The sequence below is a fragment of the Coenobita brevimanus genome, chromosome 5 (assembly GCF_032717465.1).
Source record: "Coenobita brevimanus isolate Jiangsu-jjx chromosome 5, ASM3271746v2, whole genome shotgun sequence".
NCBI classification, from domain to species: Eukaryota; Metazoa; Arthropoda; class Malacostraca; order Decapoda; family Coenobitidae; genus Coenobita; species Coenobita brevimanus.
This window is the reverse complement of record NC_136958.1, coordinates 34,744,803-34,762,244: the sequence shown is the minus strand read 5'-3', so window position 1 is coordinate 34,762,244 and position 17,442 is coordinate 34,744,803. Positions and strand designations below refer to the sequence as shown.

The following is a 17,442-nucleotide window of genomic DNA, read 5'->3' as shown; positions in this document are numbered from 1 at the left end:
TTTTTACTTCTTCCTCTTCTATGCCAGTGATTACTATAGATTTGTTTATATCTACTGAATCTCTGACTAACTTTGGATTGTTTTGGATTTTCTTTTCACTTCCTTTTTAATGCTTTTTTCCTCCACCCTGGTTTCTAAGTCTTTCTTTACTTTCACCATTTCAGCATACGTGGTTTCCATATGATTTTTGTAGCTTTGCACAGCTTCATTCACCTGTGTTATCTTCTCCTCAGTATCACTGCTTTGGTCTATCAGACTGCTTACTTGCCTAATTGTCTCTGTGTCATTTTTGAACTCTTCCATAACACTCTCGTGATTGACTACTGTACTTGCCATTTCACTCATTTTCTTCCTAAGTGTACTCAATTCCACTGTTAGTTCACTGATGGTTGTGTCTTTCTTGTTGGCCTCCCTTCCTAGTTTTTCTATTTCTTCCTTTTGCAAGTGCATCTGCTTCTTTATTTCATCAATTTCATTTTTGAAAGCCATTTCTAGTTTGTGTACACGTTCAACCAGTCTGTTGTGAGTCTCCACTTCAACCAGTTCTTGGTAGAAATCATCATTTTGCTTTCTACCTTTATCCCTTTTCTTTTCCAAATTTGCTTTACTAAAGTACGTATCCGTTTTGCAATACTAAAAGTACGGAGTATGTACTTACATTCCCCATGCTGCTGTAAATAAACCTCAGCTGACATTGCGAATTCTTTCGTCTTGGTTCTCTTTTCTGTTTGAACAAGTCTTGTTTAACCTTATTATTATTTTTTTTTCTTTTAATAACGAAAAATCATTTAGTATAACCTGGTACTGAGCTTGACTCATACAAAGATACTAATTTAGGTAATGCCACTGGCCGTGCTGGTTTGGCATGGAGCGCCGATGTCGCACGTCTGCCTCCATTGACTGCCTCTGTGTGTGTGTGTGTGTGTGTGTGTGTGTGGTAGGGGAGTATTGTTTATGGTGAGGTGTGGAGTGTGACTGTTCTGCTGTCCAGTTTGTGAGAAGGATCGCTGTAGGTTTGGCTGGGACTATTTTGAGCCCGTTTTGTGGTGAAACATTCGTGTAATGTGATGAGGTAAGGTTGGGGGATGTGTCCAGCTGTGTTTGCATTTTGGTGTGTACATGTAAGAGTTATGTCTTCTGCACAGGAAGCTATATGTATCTGTGCTGTGTGGTGTGGGTACGTCGTGCATGTATAGGTTCAAGAGTTTAGGGGAGAAAACTGATCCTTGGGGGATGCCATTTGTGAAGTTTCTGATATTCGAAGATTGACAGGCAAATGTTACATGTGCACATCTGCCTGGTAAGTAGTTTGCCAGCCATCTTTTTGTGTTATTGTACATGTTTGTGTTGAATATTTTGCTTGTGAGTTTGTGGGGGAGTATGGCATAAGAAGCTTTGCTAATGTCTAGTGTGACTAGGAGTGTTCTGTGTAGTGGCCTAGCTGAATTCATGCCATCAAACAGAAGTTGTGGAGTGTAGTGGCCCAAAACCATGTTGTGATGGGGCTACGGGGGTGTTAGGCATAACTAGTTGTAGTACCAGTCGTTCAGTGACTTTGGAGGGGGTGCAGAGGAGTGTGATGGGGCAGTGTGAGGAAGGTAACGAGGGGTCTTTGTTTGGTTTGGGGATAGTGATGACATATTATGTAATGTGAGTAGCTGTAGTTTGATATGTTGGTGAGTGCCTGTATGCCTTGCTGTACAGCTGTTTTGCATTGTTGTGTATAAACCTTGGTATTCACCCCTACTGCACACTGTAGGGCACAGTGCCACTCTGGAACAGTAAAAAAAAATTGTCAGGTGGGAGGGATAAAATAAGCAAGCCACAAATACAGGGTGATGATTAATTCATGCAGTAGTGGCAGGGGCAACCAAGGTGTAGTGGAAAGGTCTAGTGAGGCATGAAGGGAATGAGGGGGAGATAGACCCATCCTGACTGGGGAGCCTCGACCTGCACACGTCGAGGCTGGCCGAGATATGAGGTTTGGAAACAAGCAGTTTTTTTTAAAATATCGCTGCCTACAGTGAGCAGCGACCCAGCTTTAACTGAGTCTTTGGGGTTACGGAAAAATACAAGGGGTTGCAGTGTCATAAAAAGACTTTGTAGTTACTTGTAGAGAAGATATATATATTAGACTTGTGGACGAGCGGTTGTTATACTTGAGTAGCTTTGTAAGTGGATAATCTTCTTTCCCATTTGTCATTCAATGACAAGGAGAGGTAAAGAATAGTATGGGACTATTTTTTTTGTCTTGGAAATATTAACAAGTCTCTCACACAGAGCGAAGTATAAAGTAGAGTCCCGCTAGCTATCTCCCTATCTCTCTCTCTCTCTCTCTCTCTCTCTCTCCCAAGTTGCTAAGCCTTTCTTCCCACTCCCTGCCGCTTCTATGGCCTCTCTCCTTCTGAGCTCTCTTTCCTAAATTCTGGTGAAACAGGAGTCGTGTCACGTGTGTTCCCTGTGGTTGGAAAGTTCTAGAAGCCTGTGTGTGAGTATGTGTGTATGTGTGTGTATGGTCAACTAGGCTTTGTTCTCCTGCTGTATCGCTACCAAACTAACTGCATCATCTCCTGACTGGCTACTTCGTAATCTGTCATCAGCTTTTCCTCAGTGTAACTTGCAAGATCATTTCCCATTCCCAGGCTCGCATAGAGCTGTCTATCTGTCTATTTATCTATCTATTTATCTATTTGTCTATTATGATTTGTAATTATAATATGGACTTATAATATATGCTCGGCACACGCCACTGGAGGTCCTCCGACAGCAATCATCACTGACATATGCTATCTATTAGTACATAATATTGATTATAATATTGTATACATATAATATTCATAGTAAATTGGAATGATTCGATAATATTATATTTTAAACAAGTTGTATACGTATTTGAATAAATGCAATGGTTGTTGTATGACACTTTGTAAGACGTGCATGTACAACAGAGGTACGCATATAATTGTGCAATGGCAAAACTGCTAGGTTACACATTACATATTGAGTTATCCCTTTAGTAATGTCTAATATTTCACCTAACTTGTAGGATGATTCTGGTAATACTGAATTGTGGTATAATGGTATGACTTTACATAACATTGAAGTAATATTGTGGTAATACATAATTGTAATATTTTATGAATCGTTACATAATATTGTGGTAATGCATAATTGTGTTAGCCTTATAATTGTAGTTACATTTTGTTAATGCAACTGTTACATAAGTGTCTTGGCCTTATAATTGTAGTTAAAGTTACATAAAAGTTACATCTTGTTAATGCAACTGTTACATAAATGGTACATATTGTTTGTAGTTACATAATTGTAGTTAAAGTTACATAAAAGTTACATCTTGCTAATGCAACTGTTACATAAATTGGTACATATTGTTTGTAGTTACATAATTGTAGCAAGTGTAACATAATGCAATCGTTTGTCGTTACATAATTGTTACATATCGTTTGTAGTTACATAATTGTAGTTAAAGTTACATAAAAGTTACATCTTGTTAATGCAACTGTTACATAAATTGGTACATATTGTTTAGTTACATAATTGTAGCAAGTGTAACATAATGCAATCGTTTGTCGTTACATAATTGTTACTTGTTTGTAGTTACATAATTGTAGCAAGTGTAACATAATGCAATCGTTTGTCGTTACATAATTGTTACATATCGTTTGTAGTTACATAATTGTAATAACTGCAGTCCTGACATATGAATCCGGTCATGCTGCGGTCGATGATAGTGATGATGTGCCATGCCACTTGCTTGTGGAGACAACAATTTGCTTTTTTGTTTGTAGTTTATGTGGTATTTTGGCATATGTAGTAACACTTACACTAATTTTCATTTGTTTGTTATGTGATCTTACTCTGTTTCTTTTTCTTTTCTTTTTTTTATTGTATGTATTGATTTTCTATAGTTTGTTTTTCTTCGTTTGTCTACGCTTTTTCTGTGTTGTTCATGGTTGCATAATTGCTGGTTAATTCCCTTGGGACCCTTTTTTAAGGTTTAGTTTGTATTGCACAGATATTACTGAAAATGATATTAGTCCCATATTTTGTTATCTTATATATATATATATATATATATATATATATATATATATATATATATATATATATATACACTATATACAGTATTAACTATATACACTGACTTGTTGTTCACTTGTACCTATCGTGGGTAATATGTGTGTCAGCACTGTGTGGAAATCATTGTCTTCACGATTGTGTTGAAGATGTTCATTCTTGCTAACGTCATTTGTGTTGGCCATTTTTTTTTTTTTCTGGTTTTCCTTATAATTTAATTTATCTGTTTCCACTAGGTAGCTTTAATTAATAAATTTTTAGTACAGTTCTCTTAATCGCTCACTGAGTAACTGTGATGGTATATTTTCTTTATTACTTTATAGATGTAATAATGTATAGCTGTATGTATGAAACACGTATTTTATGTAGGTATAAATGGTAACACTCGTTGGTAGTAAATCAATGCTATAATAAATGAATGAATATATACAGTGTAGAATATTTATTGTTGGTGATTATTTAGTGTTTGAGTTATGCAGATAACTGAAGTAAGTATGTGTATTTAAGCTGTAACTATACAGCACATTTTATATGTTTGTGCAGAAGCTTATTGTCTATCACTGTGTATTGTATAAATGAAGTAACTATGTAACTCACTAATTTTTACCGTGGTGGAAATGGTGTTAGTGATGGTGCAGGTGCTGAGTTGACTGACGTGGCGTCTTTTCAGCAAGCACGCATGATGACGTCGACTTCCCACACTGGTAGCTGTGGTGAGTGAATGAGTAGCGATGAGTAACTTGAGTGAAGATGAGTGAGTAAGATGAGTTGTGAATATGGACTTGGTATTTGCTTCGTCGTCTTGACCTCTTCACTCCTGTGTCAGCAGTGGAGATTGGGTGGATGTAGCAGAGAGAGGAGGGTGAGGTCTGGTGGTTATGAGTTGTGAGTCGTGTCTCACTCTTCCGTTTGTTTGTTTTGTTGTTCTTCCTCGAGGTATTCGTGGACCTCTTTTTCTTGTGATTTACTCGTTGTAGGATGAAGACTGCCGCTACTTGTAGGTGCGTGTAGAAGATTATACACACGACTCATAGAGTTGTTACTTGTAGTTGATTGTAGATGGTTGTAGTGTAGTTCGTTCACTGTAGAACTGAAGTTAATCTTGTAGAGTGTCGCCTGCTTTTGTAGAAATTCACTGTTGATTCGAAGTCGAGGTGCGTTCCTTTCGCTGCTACCAAATGTCATAAAACAACCATTGCATTTATTCAAATATGTATACAACTTGTTTAAAATGTAATATTATTGAATCATTCCAATTCACTATGAATATTATATGTATATAATATAATCAATATTATGTACTAATAGATAGCATATGTCAATGATGATTGCTGTCGGAGGACCTCCAGTGGCGTGTGCCGAGCATATGTTATGAGTCCATATTATAATTACAAATCATAATAGACATATAGATAAATAGATAGATAAATAGACAGATAGACAGCTCTATGCGAGCCTGGGAATGGGAAATGATCTTGCAAGTTACACTGAGGAAAAGCTGACGACAGATTACGAAGTAGCCAGTCAGGAAATGATGTAGTTAGTTTGTCAGCGATACAGCAGGAGAACAAAACCTAGTTGACCATACACACACATACACACATACTCACACACAGGCTTCTAGAAGTTTCCGACCACAGGGAACACACGTGACACGACTCCTGTTTCACCAGAACTTAGGAAAGAGAGCTCAGAAGGAGAGAGGCCATAGAAGCGGCAGGGAGTGGGAAGAAAGGCTTAGCAACTTAGAGAGAGAGAGAGAGATAGGGAGATAGCTAGCGGGACTCTACTTTATACTTCGCTCTGTGTGAGAGACTTGTTAATATTTCCAAGACAAAAAAAATAGTCCCATACTATTCTTTACCTCTCCTTGTCATTGAATGACGAATGGGAAAGAAGATTATCCACTTACAAAGCTACTCAAGTATAACAACCGCTCGTCCACAAGTCTAATATATATATCTTCTCTACAAGTAACTACAAAGTCTTTTTATGACATATATCCCACCGCTGCCACCAAATGTCATAAGAAGACTTTGTAGTTACTTGTAGAGAAGATATATATATTAGACTTGTGGACGAGCGGTTGTTATACTTGAGTAGCTTTGTAAGTGGATAATCTTCTTTCCCATTTGTCATTCAATGACAAGGAGAGGTAAAGAATAGTATGGGACTATTTTTATTTGTCTTGGAAATATTAACAAGTCTCTCACACAGAGCAAAGTATAAAGTAGAGTCCCGCTAGCTATCTCCCTATCTCTCTCTCTCTCTCTCTCTCCCAAGTTGCTAAGCCTTTCTTCCCACTCCCTGCCGCTTCTATGGCCTCTCTCCTTCTGAGCTCTCTTTCCTAAATTCTGGTGAAACAGGAGTCGTGTCACGTTTGTTCCTTGTGGTTGGAAAGTTCTAGAAGCCTGTGTGTGATATGTGTGTATGTGTGTGTATGGTCAACTAGGCTTTGTTCTCCTGCTGTATCGCTACCAAACTAACTGCATCATCTCCTGACTGGCTACTTCGTAATCTGTCGTCAGCTTTTCCTCAGTGTAACTTGCAAGATCATTTCCCATTCCCAGGCTCGCATAGAGCTGTCTATCTGTCTATTTATCTATCTATTTATCTATTTGTCTATTATGATTTGTAATTATAATATGGACTCATAACAGCAGAACGAGAGAGGTGTTCAGGAAAATAGACTAAGGCAGGAGATGGTGGGGGTGGATATTTAAAGAAAAATCACGAGTTTATAAGTGAGATGGAAAAAGAGAGATAAAGGTAACGTTAAGTGCTTAAGGAGAAATAAGGGCAGGTGATTAACCCGCCCCGTCCCGACCACTTTTCCACCACTGACACTCGCCAATCCCGACCATTTTTGGACCAAAATTTTTTTGGCTCAAACTTCCGCTTTTGGTGAGAAACAATGGCCAATCACAAAGAAAGTGTTAACCGGGGTCCATAAGTGGCCTGAACAGGTAATACCTTCGTTACACCTGGTACTTTGTTCTGTGGAGATGGTCTGTGGGTCTCATGTTTTCTATGGTATTATAAGTCTGGGAAGCCAATAAAAGTAGGTATTATGTATTTATTACAAACAAAGAAACATGTGGTACAAGAGTAAATTGGATTTTATACAAAAATAGAGGTGAAATAAGCATTGTTCCATCGGGCGAACCAAGCGAAATCGCCCAAACTGTTCACTGATGAATCACTAACACTGCTGATTCATCATACATATCATTTTTTCAACTTACATAATACATCTCCAATAACATTATACTGTTTTCCACTTTAGAGAACTGTTTTTACATATTCACAGGCCTTTTGATAATATTTAGCGTAATGTTAGCGCATATTTAAGTAGTGAGTGAACTCGCTGTGACTGTTGTTTCAATTCGCATTCTCTTTTTTCAACCTACATAATACTTTTCCAATAACATTATACCCATTTCCACTTTAGAGAACTGTTTTGAGATAGTTTCAGGCCTTATGATAATATTTAGTGTAATAATAGAGCATAATAACACAGCAGGTGAAGTCGCTATGACTATTGTTTCAAACTTACAACCTATTTTTCTACTTATATAATACTTCTCCACTAACATTACACATGTTTCCACTTTATATCATTGCTATCATATATTTGGAGACCTTACTATTCTACTGAACGTCCTATTATCGCATATTTACACAGTGAGTGTAATCGCGATATCATTTGTTTCAGCTTACACTATTTTTCAACTTATAAATTACTTTCCCACTAACATTACACCCGTTTCCACTTTATATCATTGCTATCACATATTTACAGACCCGACTGTTCTACTGAGCGTCATATTATCGCAGATTTACACAGTGGGTGTACTCGTGATATCACTTGTTTCAACTTACACTATTTTTCAACTTATACATTACTTTCCTACTAACATTACACCCGTTTCCACTTTATATAATTGCTATCACATATTTACAGACCCAACTGTTATACTGAGCGTCATATTTTCGCAGATTTATACAGTGGGTGTACTTGTGATATCACTTCTTTCAACTTACACTATTTCTCAACTTATATAAATTTTACCACTAACATTACCCACGTTTCAACTTTATATAATTCTTATCACATACTTACTGGAATTACCATTATACTGAGTGTCATATCGCCATCCCACACAGTATCAGTAGTGTAGGTAGTTATGATATTCTTTGAAACAGGGCTGAGGGCACAATGCAACATTGCACTCTGCACATTCGTACCTTGTCTCTTTTCTCTGAGTGGCTGGTCTTACTGTCGAGTGCTTGCATACATGGCAGCGGTGCTGTGGTTTACGACGGTTTGGTTGGGAAGGGATAGTGCTCGGGTAGTGGAGTCCTGCGAGGCGTAGGGGAGTCTGGGCAGCCATGGGGGTGTGGGTGCGGTGTGTGGGCCTATCCTGTGCGTACCTGGCGATAATTTCACGAGACAGCTCCCTCACAAACCCCTCAAAGGTCTCGGAGATTCCCGTTGTCATGGCGTGGAGGTAGTGTGCGTTGAGGACCGCGATGCCGAGCAAGTGGAAAAAGAGCTTTTTGTACCACTTCATCGTGGTCCTGGCACAGTCCACGCTGGAAATCATGGAGTCTGACTGATCCACTTGCCTCATGTTGAGATTATAGTCCAGTACCGACTCAGGTTTCCAGACGTGGCGCCTCCTCTCACTGCGGTGATCAACGGAGTCTGTGCAGTGCATCAGGGGGCTATGTACAGTAGACAGGAGGCAAACTTCCCTGTTGTGGTTCCACAGGGTGGCAAGGATGTTATTTGCCTGGAAGAAAACCACCTCGTTCTTGTCAAGTTTCCTCCCTACCTTGACCACATGGCGACGGTTTCTCTTTACTGTACCACAGACTTCAGTGTCATGTTGGTGGAGGAACTGAGCAAGAAGACTGCTAGTGTACCAGTTGTCCAGGTACAACACATGACCACGATGAAGGTACTCCTCTATCATTGTCTTCACCACGGCCCCTGAGAGTCAAATACTACGATCTTCTGTTATGTCTGTCTGTGCGCCCGTGTACAAGACTATGTCTTGCACATAACCAGTCTTACAGTCACACATAACAAAGATCTTGAACCTGAAACGGTGTCTCTTGCTGGGTATGTACTGGCGAAAGGAAATATTGCCTCTCCACAACACAAGACTCTCGTCTATGACGAGGTCTCTGTAAGGGTAAAATGACAAGCGGAACATTTCCCGTAGGTGATCAAAAACAACCCTAATTCTCCTCATTTTATCTGTGTTATTGGCATTAGTTGGGTCGTCTGCATCAAAAAAGTGGAGGCGGCTGAGAATCTGCTGGAATCAATTATGACCCATTACCTTTCCAAAGAAAGGTGTGCTCGTCATTGAGTCCGTGGTCCAGTATGCAGGAATTTGATTTTTTCGACAACACCCATCAAGAGAACCAGGGCAAAAAATAAGAACATCTCAGTAAGGGTTACAGGATATTCATATTGCTGGGAGTGCCTGCTTGTAGTACCCTGACGTTCACTTTCACAGTGCTGGCTTCTTGCAAAGAGGTTCGTCTGCTCCACTATGCGGCCCACAAACGCCTCCCCAAAGAACAGGTGGAAGAAATCCACCCTAGTGGAGCCTGCATGCATACCTCGAGCCGTGCAACCAGACCGCCACTCCTCAGTGAAAGGGTGAATAATGGGAGTAAAATTACTCCCATCTTCCCAGTTCCACGACACACTACCGTCTCCAGCCTCGTCCCCATCGTTGCCTTCGTCAGGGTGGGGAGGGGAGGGTGGTGGGGGAAGTTGGGGGGGTGGAGAGTGGCACCCTTCATCACTCACAATTCTCTTCCCTCTCCCTTTTCCTTTCCCCTTTCCCTTCCCTTTCCTTCCTTTCCCCACAGCATGGGGTTGTGGGGAGGAAGTGAGGGAATATTGTGGGGCAAAAGATGTGCTAGGGAGCGGCTCCACCTTGCCTCCCCGATGCCCATGTACACCGCATGCTCGTGCTGCCTCCCTCACACCACTTTCCCTTTCACTGCTCACTCCCGCCACACCATTTTCCCTTTCTCCCCTCACTTCTGCCACACCACTTTCGCCTTCCCCAGACAATAAAGAAGGATCATACCTGATTTGCCTTCTCATTGCACCTTCTGATCCTCGAGGTGAAATTTTCTCCCTCCCCAACCACGAGGCAACATCACTTCCTACGCCGCCGTCCTCGTCCTCGTCCTCATCAGAATTCTGGAGAGAGGTCCTTGCATGTGTATGGGGTCCAGGCTGGCCTTCCCTCGCCTTACGATACGTAACATACCACTTTTTCCTCGGCGAAGGGAGCTCCTCATCACTGCTGGTTATTTCCTCCTCAGGCTGCACATAATCCCTATCCTCCACATCGTCATCCAGTGGAGAATCACTATCTCCAGTGAAGGCATCCAGGGCGGATTGTATTTAGTCCTCAGAGAGACCTTTATGCGCCATGTCTGACCTGGGTAACTGCTAACAGGTGAGTGACCGAGACAAGGGCGTGCGCAGGTCAATTGGGGCCTGGGAGGCTACCCTCCTAGTGGCTGTTAGGGGAGGCTTGCCTAGGTGGGTGAATCGAGAATCTCGTGCGAATTTTGAAAATTGTGCAAATTATGGACTTTGCAATTGTGGCGCGTTAAAGTACGTCGACGGGATTGGCAGTGACAAAACGTGTGGATGTTAATTCATGTTGACGGGACGCCGCGGGTTAATAAGAAGGTAATTGAGATGGAGTGGGTTGAAGAAAGCAGGATGGAACGTACTGTAGGATAGAGAGATGGGGTTAACATGTTGAATGCAGCAGGGGGATTGCAAAACATACTTTGTTATATGACAATGTGGCCATTTTAATGACGATTGCAAAATGACTTAACCCTCTCAGGCACAGGTGGTTTGAGTCATTAGATTGTTTAACAACCTGTTAAATGCACCATGACACGAATCGGGTAAAATAAAATACCAAAATATGACACATCGGCGGGAAACTTGTGTCCTCCTTTGTTTGACATGATGTACAGGATGGTATTTAATGACTCGATTGAAGTCCGTGCATGAAAGGGTTAAAATGTACATCATCATCTTAGAAATTATTAAACACCTACTGGTGGAGAATTTTTGCTCAGCTCACCATAGTTGTGGAGTTATTGTTGTTGGAAATTTCCCAGTGGGTGGAAAACTGGTAACTATATGAGCAGGACCCAGCCCTGCCAAAGCCTCAATGAGTTCCAGATTAGTCCAATAACACATAACTTGTGTGTGACGTGGTACTATTGATAATTTGTATAATCTTGCCCTCTCCTCCCTTTGCCACTGTCGGCATTGTATTTGATTTTACCATAAACCCTTTTTTCTACATAGGTTTGAGCATTCTTTGGTTGCTAATGCCTTGGTATATTAATGGATCAGGAAGTGCATGAATTTTGTTCATAGTAGCTATTGTTCCTTTGCTTCTGGGCCCAACCAAGGGGGTGGGGATGAGAGTTGATAAAAAAACCTATCCCAGAAAACCTGCTATGGACTGCTCCCACAAGAAACTTTTTTGTGCATTGTTAAAAAATCCCACTCATGTGGGGCATGGCGCATGCCCCTGGAGTTGACACATATAGGGTAAATCGTGTGTCACGGGTTATTGGAGGGCAGGGGGTTGAGAACAGAGAAAGTGGTTAAGGAAAGAGGAGGCGCTGAGGAACTGAGAGACAGAAGGTCGAAGCAGAACAGGACAAGGGATACTTTTAATAGCATTAACCACCTGTGCAATGCAGTAAGGGGAAAGAAATAACTATTTATCTGGGAGACAGAGGAGGCATCCTTGAGGGACCTACCTTCTATAAGCTATGGTCTGAATGAAGGACCACTGCTATGTAAAGTCCCATGTGCCAGCTACAAACTATGCCATTTTTTTTTTCCCTGGGGGCAAAACCCACCCCTGCGAGAGGTGGCCATCAAGGACTCCATCTCACTTACAACATAACTCAAGTGAACATTTACAAGTATGCAAAATTTTGTGTTCCTCTGTTAAAAACCACGACCGTTTATACAGGATTTGACCAGGACCCCTAAGGGTCGCCCCCTCCCTGTAAAGGGTGGGCTTTCGGTGTCTAACCCTAACTAAAACATGGTCCCACTAGAGATCCTCCATTGTACAAAATATGTTTTCACGCAAAAATGCTATGGTCGTGCGCCTCTAGCAACCCCCATCCCCCCTGCCTGTGGAGGGTGGTCATCTGAAGTCCGACCCTGTCAAGAACGTGGTCGGGGTAAACGCCAACCATAGTATAAGATTTCATGCTCCTAGGTTAAAGACTAAGGCAGGGCATAATGGATTTGCCGATGTGAGTCCCTCTCTCCCCCATGAGGCATGATGCTTAGTAATTCCATCCTTCCCAAGACCTGGTCAGCGTGAACATCTTATCAATGTGCAAAATTTCATGTTCTGAAAAAAACAAGAAAAATGGCCCTGTATACCAGCTTTCTACTGGAGCCGACTCCCTGTGGGGGGCGAGGGGGGCGGCCCTGAATGTCACACCAGCTTATAATCTGGGTCCAATGTGCAAAAATGCGTTCCTAGGAAAGAAACTGGTGGTGCCTTATGAGCTGGGACATCCAGGGGCTGCTGCCCTCATGGGAGAGTGGCCCTTGTTGGTTCGACCTTACTTCAAACCTAGAGCTGGGGAATTTCAACCACTGTGAAAGATTTTGATTTCCAAACAGTCCTCACATAATGCCTGTACCCCATTCTTCAAGAAAATACACTAGCTCAGTCACTGAGGGAGGAAGTGAGTGAGAGAGTGACACAGCAAGGGATATGCAGTAAATTTGGCTGCCTCGTTGGTGAGGTAAAAATTCTGACACACATTTAACAATCTTATGTGAAGAAAAGGGAAGAACAGAGAGAGAGAGAGAGAGAGAGAATACATAGGTGTTCATAAGATGTACATATAATAGGCAGCCTAAATACTCCTGGCGAAGTTATATGTTAGAAAAATCAGCTAATTCTACTAAGATCTTACCAATGCGTGAAAGAAAGACCGAAAAGAGTAGAGCCCTCCCCAGGGTTGTTATGATTTAAATTGATTTAAATCAGAGTAAAGAAAAAATCATGATTTAAATCAAAGTGGATTTTTTTTTACATAAATACAGTAAAAATGAAGAAGACAGAGAATGTGATGGATGTGTATTGTGCAGAGGCATCAAGTCTGCTTGGCCTGTACTCTTCCTGTATTGATCTTGATCAAGTCAGGCACCAGTGATTTTCTTTTGTTACAAGGCAAATATTAAAAAAATAGAGGAAAGAAGGCTTTCTGATAATAACAATAAATGTGATTAAACTCAGTGTTAATATATGAACTAAACTCTTCTTTGAATACATAGTAACATGATTCAGTCTAATGATTATGATCCTAATTTGACAAAATATAAAAGACAAGGAGGCAACTTTCTTCAGTGTCTGACAGTGTGAGTAACCTCCCCCATACCAAGAAGTGCTAGCCTGTGGTGCACTGCCTTACTCCCACTTCCCTTTCTCATTATTATTTTTTTTTTAATTTTGTAAGCCTGTTTTTTGAAATGATATATAATCATGCCTAATGGACGCATTGCAGCAGGTGGGAGAAGAAAAGACCCAGAAAGGTACTCTTTTGACAGAATTCCCAAAGACACAAACAAGGTTGGAAAGCAAACCACATATTTAAACAAAATCTGATTTAAATAAAAAGAATCCGTTTTAATTTTTAAAAAATCGTTTTTTTTTACAAAAAATCTGTGATTTTTTTCCAACCCTGGCTCTCCCTCACTCACAATACCATCCGTTAAAGTCGGTAGCGAAAAAATAATGCTTTTTAAAATGAACAAACATAGGATTTTTAAATAGGAGACGCAAAACAGGACAATCTATGCACTGTGTAATCTCTCACAATTATGCAAAGGTCTCACTTCTGTCAGTACACACTTCAACCTGGAAAAAAATAACATTCAGCCTACAGTCTCGAAATATTTGTCTAGCCTAATATTAAATATATCAAGAGTTAAAGTACTAATTTCTGTTGCTGGTAACCTGTTTCAGTGTTCCACTATGCGAATATCAAAGTGATTTTTTCCCCATTAGTGGTCCATCTCTTGCTTTTGAGTTTCATTATTTCATGTCGTATCATCATTCTATATTTTGAACCCATTGTCGTATCTGATATCGTCCAAGTTGTTAAGTATTTAAATTAAATGTATTAGACATCTACTGAGTCATTGCATTGTAATAGTAAGCATATTTAGTTTCTTTCATCGCTCTTAAAAACGTAATTTTGCAGCGATGGCATAATTTTTGTGGAACTGTGGGGCACTCACTCTAGTTTGTCTTCGTCCTTGATAAGGTTTGGGGACCAGTGATGCAGACAGTATTCTAGATGTGGTCTAGGAAATGACCTATAAAACAGAGATTACATTAGGCATTTTATGATTGAAATTCCTTGTGATGAAGCCGCGAACTTTGTCTTGTTGCTACCTCAGTACACTGCTTAGTGTTTTTGAGGTCTTTAAATAATACCTCCTAAATCTTTCATGTCCTTTATTTCTGCCACTGGGGTATCGAACAAGCTTTATATACATTTAATTGTTTTCATCTGTCATTTTTCCCTCCAATTCATTAATTTTTCCAGGTCGTTTAGTAAAGATTCACAGTCAGCTTTCGTACCTACTCTGCTTCCAATTTTTTTTGTAATATGCAAATTTTGCTACCTTACGAACCAGGCCAATTTCTCGATAATTAACATAAACATGAAAGGAGCTAGTCCTAGAAATGACCCTTGAGTAATTCTGCAAGTTGCTTCGAGCCATTCGGATAATTTGCCAGTTAACATTACACTTCGCTTGTGATTAGTTAGCCAATCACAAGTCCATGAAAATATTTTGTTTGACAGGCCATGGACTTTTAGTTTGTTAAGTAGTTTTAGATGGGGTACATATCAAGCGCTTTCTGAGAATCTAGATAGATGACATCCGACGATATTTTAAAGCAAATTTGTAAGGCACAATCTACAATTATGAAATCCATACTGATTGTTATAAGATTATATTTGTTAAAAAACGAAGAACGTACATTTAGATTTTTTTTTTCTCCAAAATTTGGCTTAGTACTAACGTTAGAGTAATTACGTGGGAACCTGTTGTACATTTGAATCCCCGTTATAAAAAGATGGATGATGTGTGAAGGAGCATCCAGTGATTACGTAATCAACATTCAGTTAATGACTTATTGAATATTTTAGCTGTAGACTAGGCTAACTTTGTTCGGCATTCATGAAAGACACGAAGAAATATCTGGTACAGTTCGGTTGATTTGTTTGGGTTGATTTTCTGATGAAGATTTAATACCTCATGTCCTATAACTTGGTTGACTTCCTCCACCAAGGAGGTTACGTTTTACCCGGCATTGGTTTGTTTGTCTGTTTGTATGTTTGTTTGCTAGCAGGATTACTCAAAATGTTATGAACTGATTTTGATGAAATTTTGTAGAAGGTTGGGCCATGGGCCAAGGGAGAAATATTAAATTTTGGGCAGGAACCGGAATATTCCGCACATTATCTCCAAAAGTTCTTAGTGAATTTCAATGAAATTTTGTGGAAAGGTGGGCGATGGACCAAGAAAGAATTGTTCAAATTTAGGGGTGGATCCGGATCCGGTTCCTATACTCACGGATCTGGATCCGGGATTGTTAAAAAAAAGTTATGAACAGATTATGATGAAATTTCGTGGAAGGGTCAGTCAGATGCCATGGAAGAAATTATTAAAATGATTAAATTTGGAGGCCGGTCCGGATCCGGATTCGGAGTATCCAGCACAATATTTCCGTAAGTTCTCAATGAAATTCAATGAAATTTTGTGGAAAGGTGGGCCATGGACTGATTAAAATTTGAGGCAGGTCCAAAGCCGAATCCGGATCCTATATCCACGGATCCAGATCCGGATCCTATATCCACGGATCCAGATCCGGATCCTATATCCACGGATCCGGATCCGGATCCTTCTTGATGGCAATGGCATTGGCGGAGGTATGCGCTCTTTGGGCGCTTTCTAGTTGACAATTGTATTAATACTGAACGACTCCATTCACAGAGTTTTCACAAAAGAAAATACCTTACACATTCCCATCCCACAATCGATTCTGGTCCTGAAAAAACCGGTTGTGGGATGGAAATGTGTAAGTCATTTCTTTTGCGCAAACTCCGTGAAAGGAGTCGTTCAATATTGATGCTGTTGTTTGGTTATCATGAACGAGACCTTCCAAGTACAACTGGGGGTCCATGCTGTGGTTTACAATTTTCTTACTCCTTACATAATGGAGGGGTATGGCATGGTGGGATGAGGAGGTTAAGAGAGCGGTGGAGGAAAAGAGAAAGAAGAGGCTAAAGTGGTTACAGGATAGGGGTTCAGTTGAAATAAGAACTGAGTATATCAAGAGCAAGAAGCACGTAAAGAGACTAGGAAAGAGGAAAAAGAAGGAGGTAAATGATGATCTGGGAAGAAAAATGAATGCGACCTACTCTGAAAATAGGAAGTTATTCTGGAAAGAGGTGTGGAAATGTAAAAGTGAAAGCAGAAAGAAATGTGATGGTGTGAAGGATGCAGGTGATAGGTTACTAACCCATGGAGATGAAGTAAGAACCAGATGGAAAGAATATTTTGAAAGCCTGATGAATGGGAATAGAGAGAGCAGAGCGGCTGTGAACATGATTGGTTTTGGCGGTGTGCAGAGAAGGAATGCAGTGCCAGGAGACGTGACACTCGCACAGGTGAAGAGTGCTGTGAAACGGCTGAAAAATGGGAAAGCAGCTGGGGTTGACGAGGTGTATGTAGAGATGCATAAGTGTAATGGACAGAGTGGAATGAAGTGCTTGTTGGAGATATGTAAGAAGGCATGCATGAGTGAAACTGTGCCTGCAGACTGGAAAAAGGCTATGACTGTACCCTTGTACAAAAATATAGGTGGGCGAAGTGAGTGCAAGAATTATAGTGGCATAAGTTTATTGAGTGTGGTAGGGAAGGTATATGGAAGAATTATTATGGAGAAAGTAAGAAAGATATCAGAAGTCCTAGTGAGTGATGAACAGGGTGGCTTTAGGAGTGGTACAGGATGTGTGGATCAAGTATTTGCACTGAGACAGTTAGCAGAGAAGGCTTGTGAGAAGGACCACAAGGTGTTTATGGCGTTCATAGATCTGGAAAAAGCATACAACAAAGTAGACAGAGAGGGATTGTGGAAAGTTTTGCGCATGTATGGTGTAGATGGTAAGCTGCTAGGTGCTGTCAAGAGTTTTTATGATGGTAGCAAAGCATGTGTAAGG

The 17,442-nt window shown here is 40.4% G+C and overlaps 1 protein-coding gene across 1 annotated transcript in view; it reads right to left on the bottom strand.

Annotated features, from left to right (window-relative positions):
* Positions 1-14,501: 14,501 nt before the first annotated feature.
* LOC145398729 (lysosomal acid glucosylceramidase-like) overlaps positions 14,502-17,442 on the bottom strand; it is a 62,816-nt gene continuing 59,875 nt past the window's right edge. The window contains exon 16 of the mRNA XM_080271530.1: positions 14,502-14,524. Within this exon, the coding sequence (XP_080127656.1) occupies positions 14,502-14,524 (23 nt within the window). The remainder of the gene's footprint in view (positions 14,525-17,442) is intronic.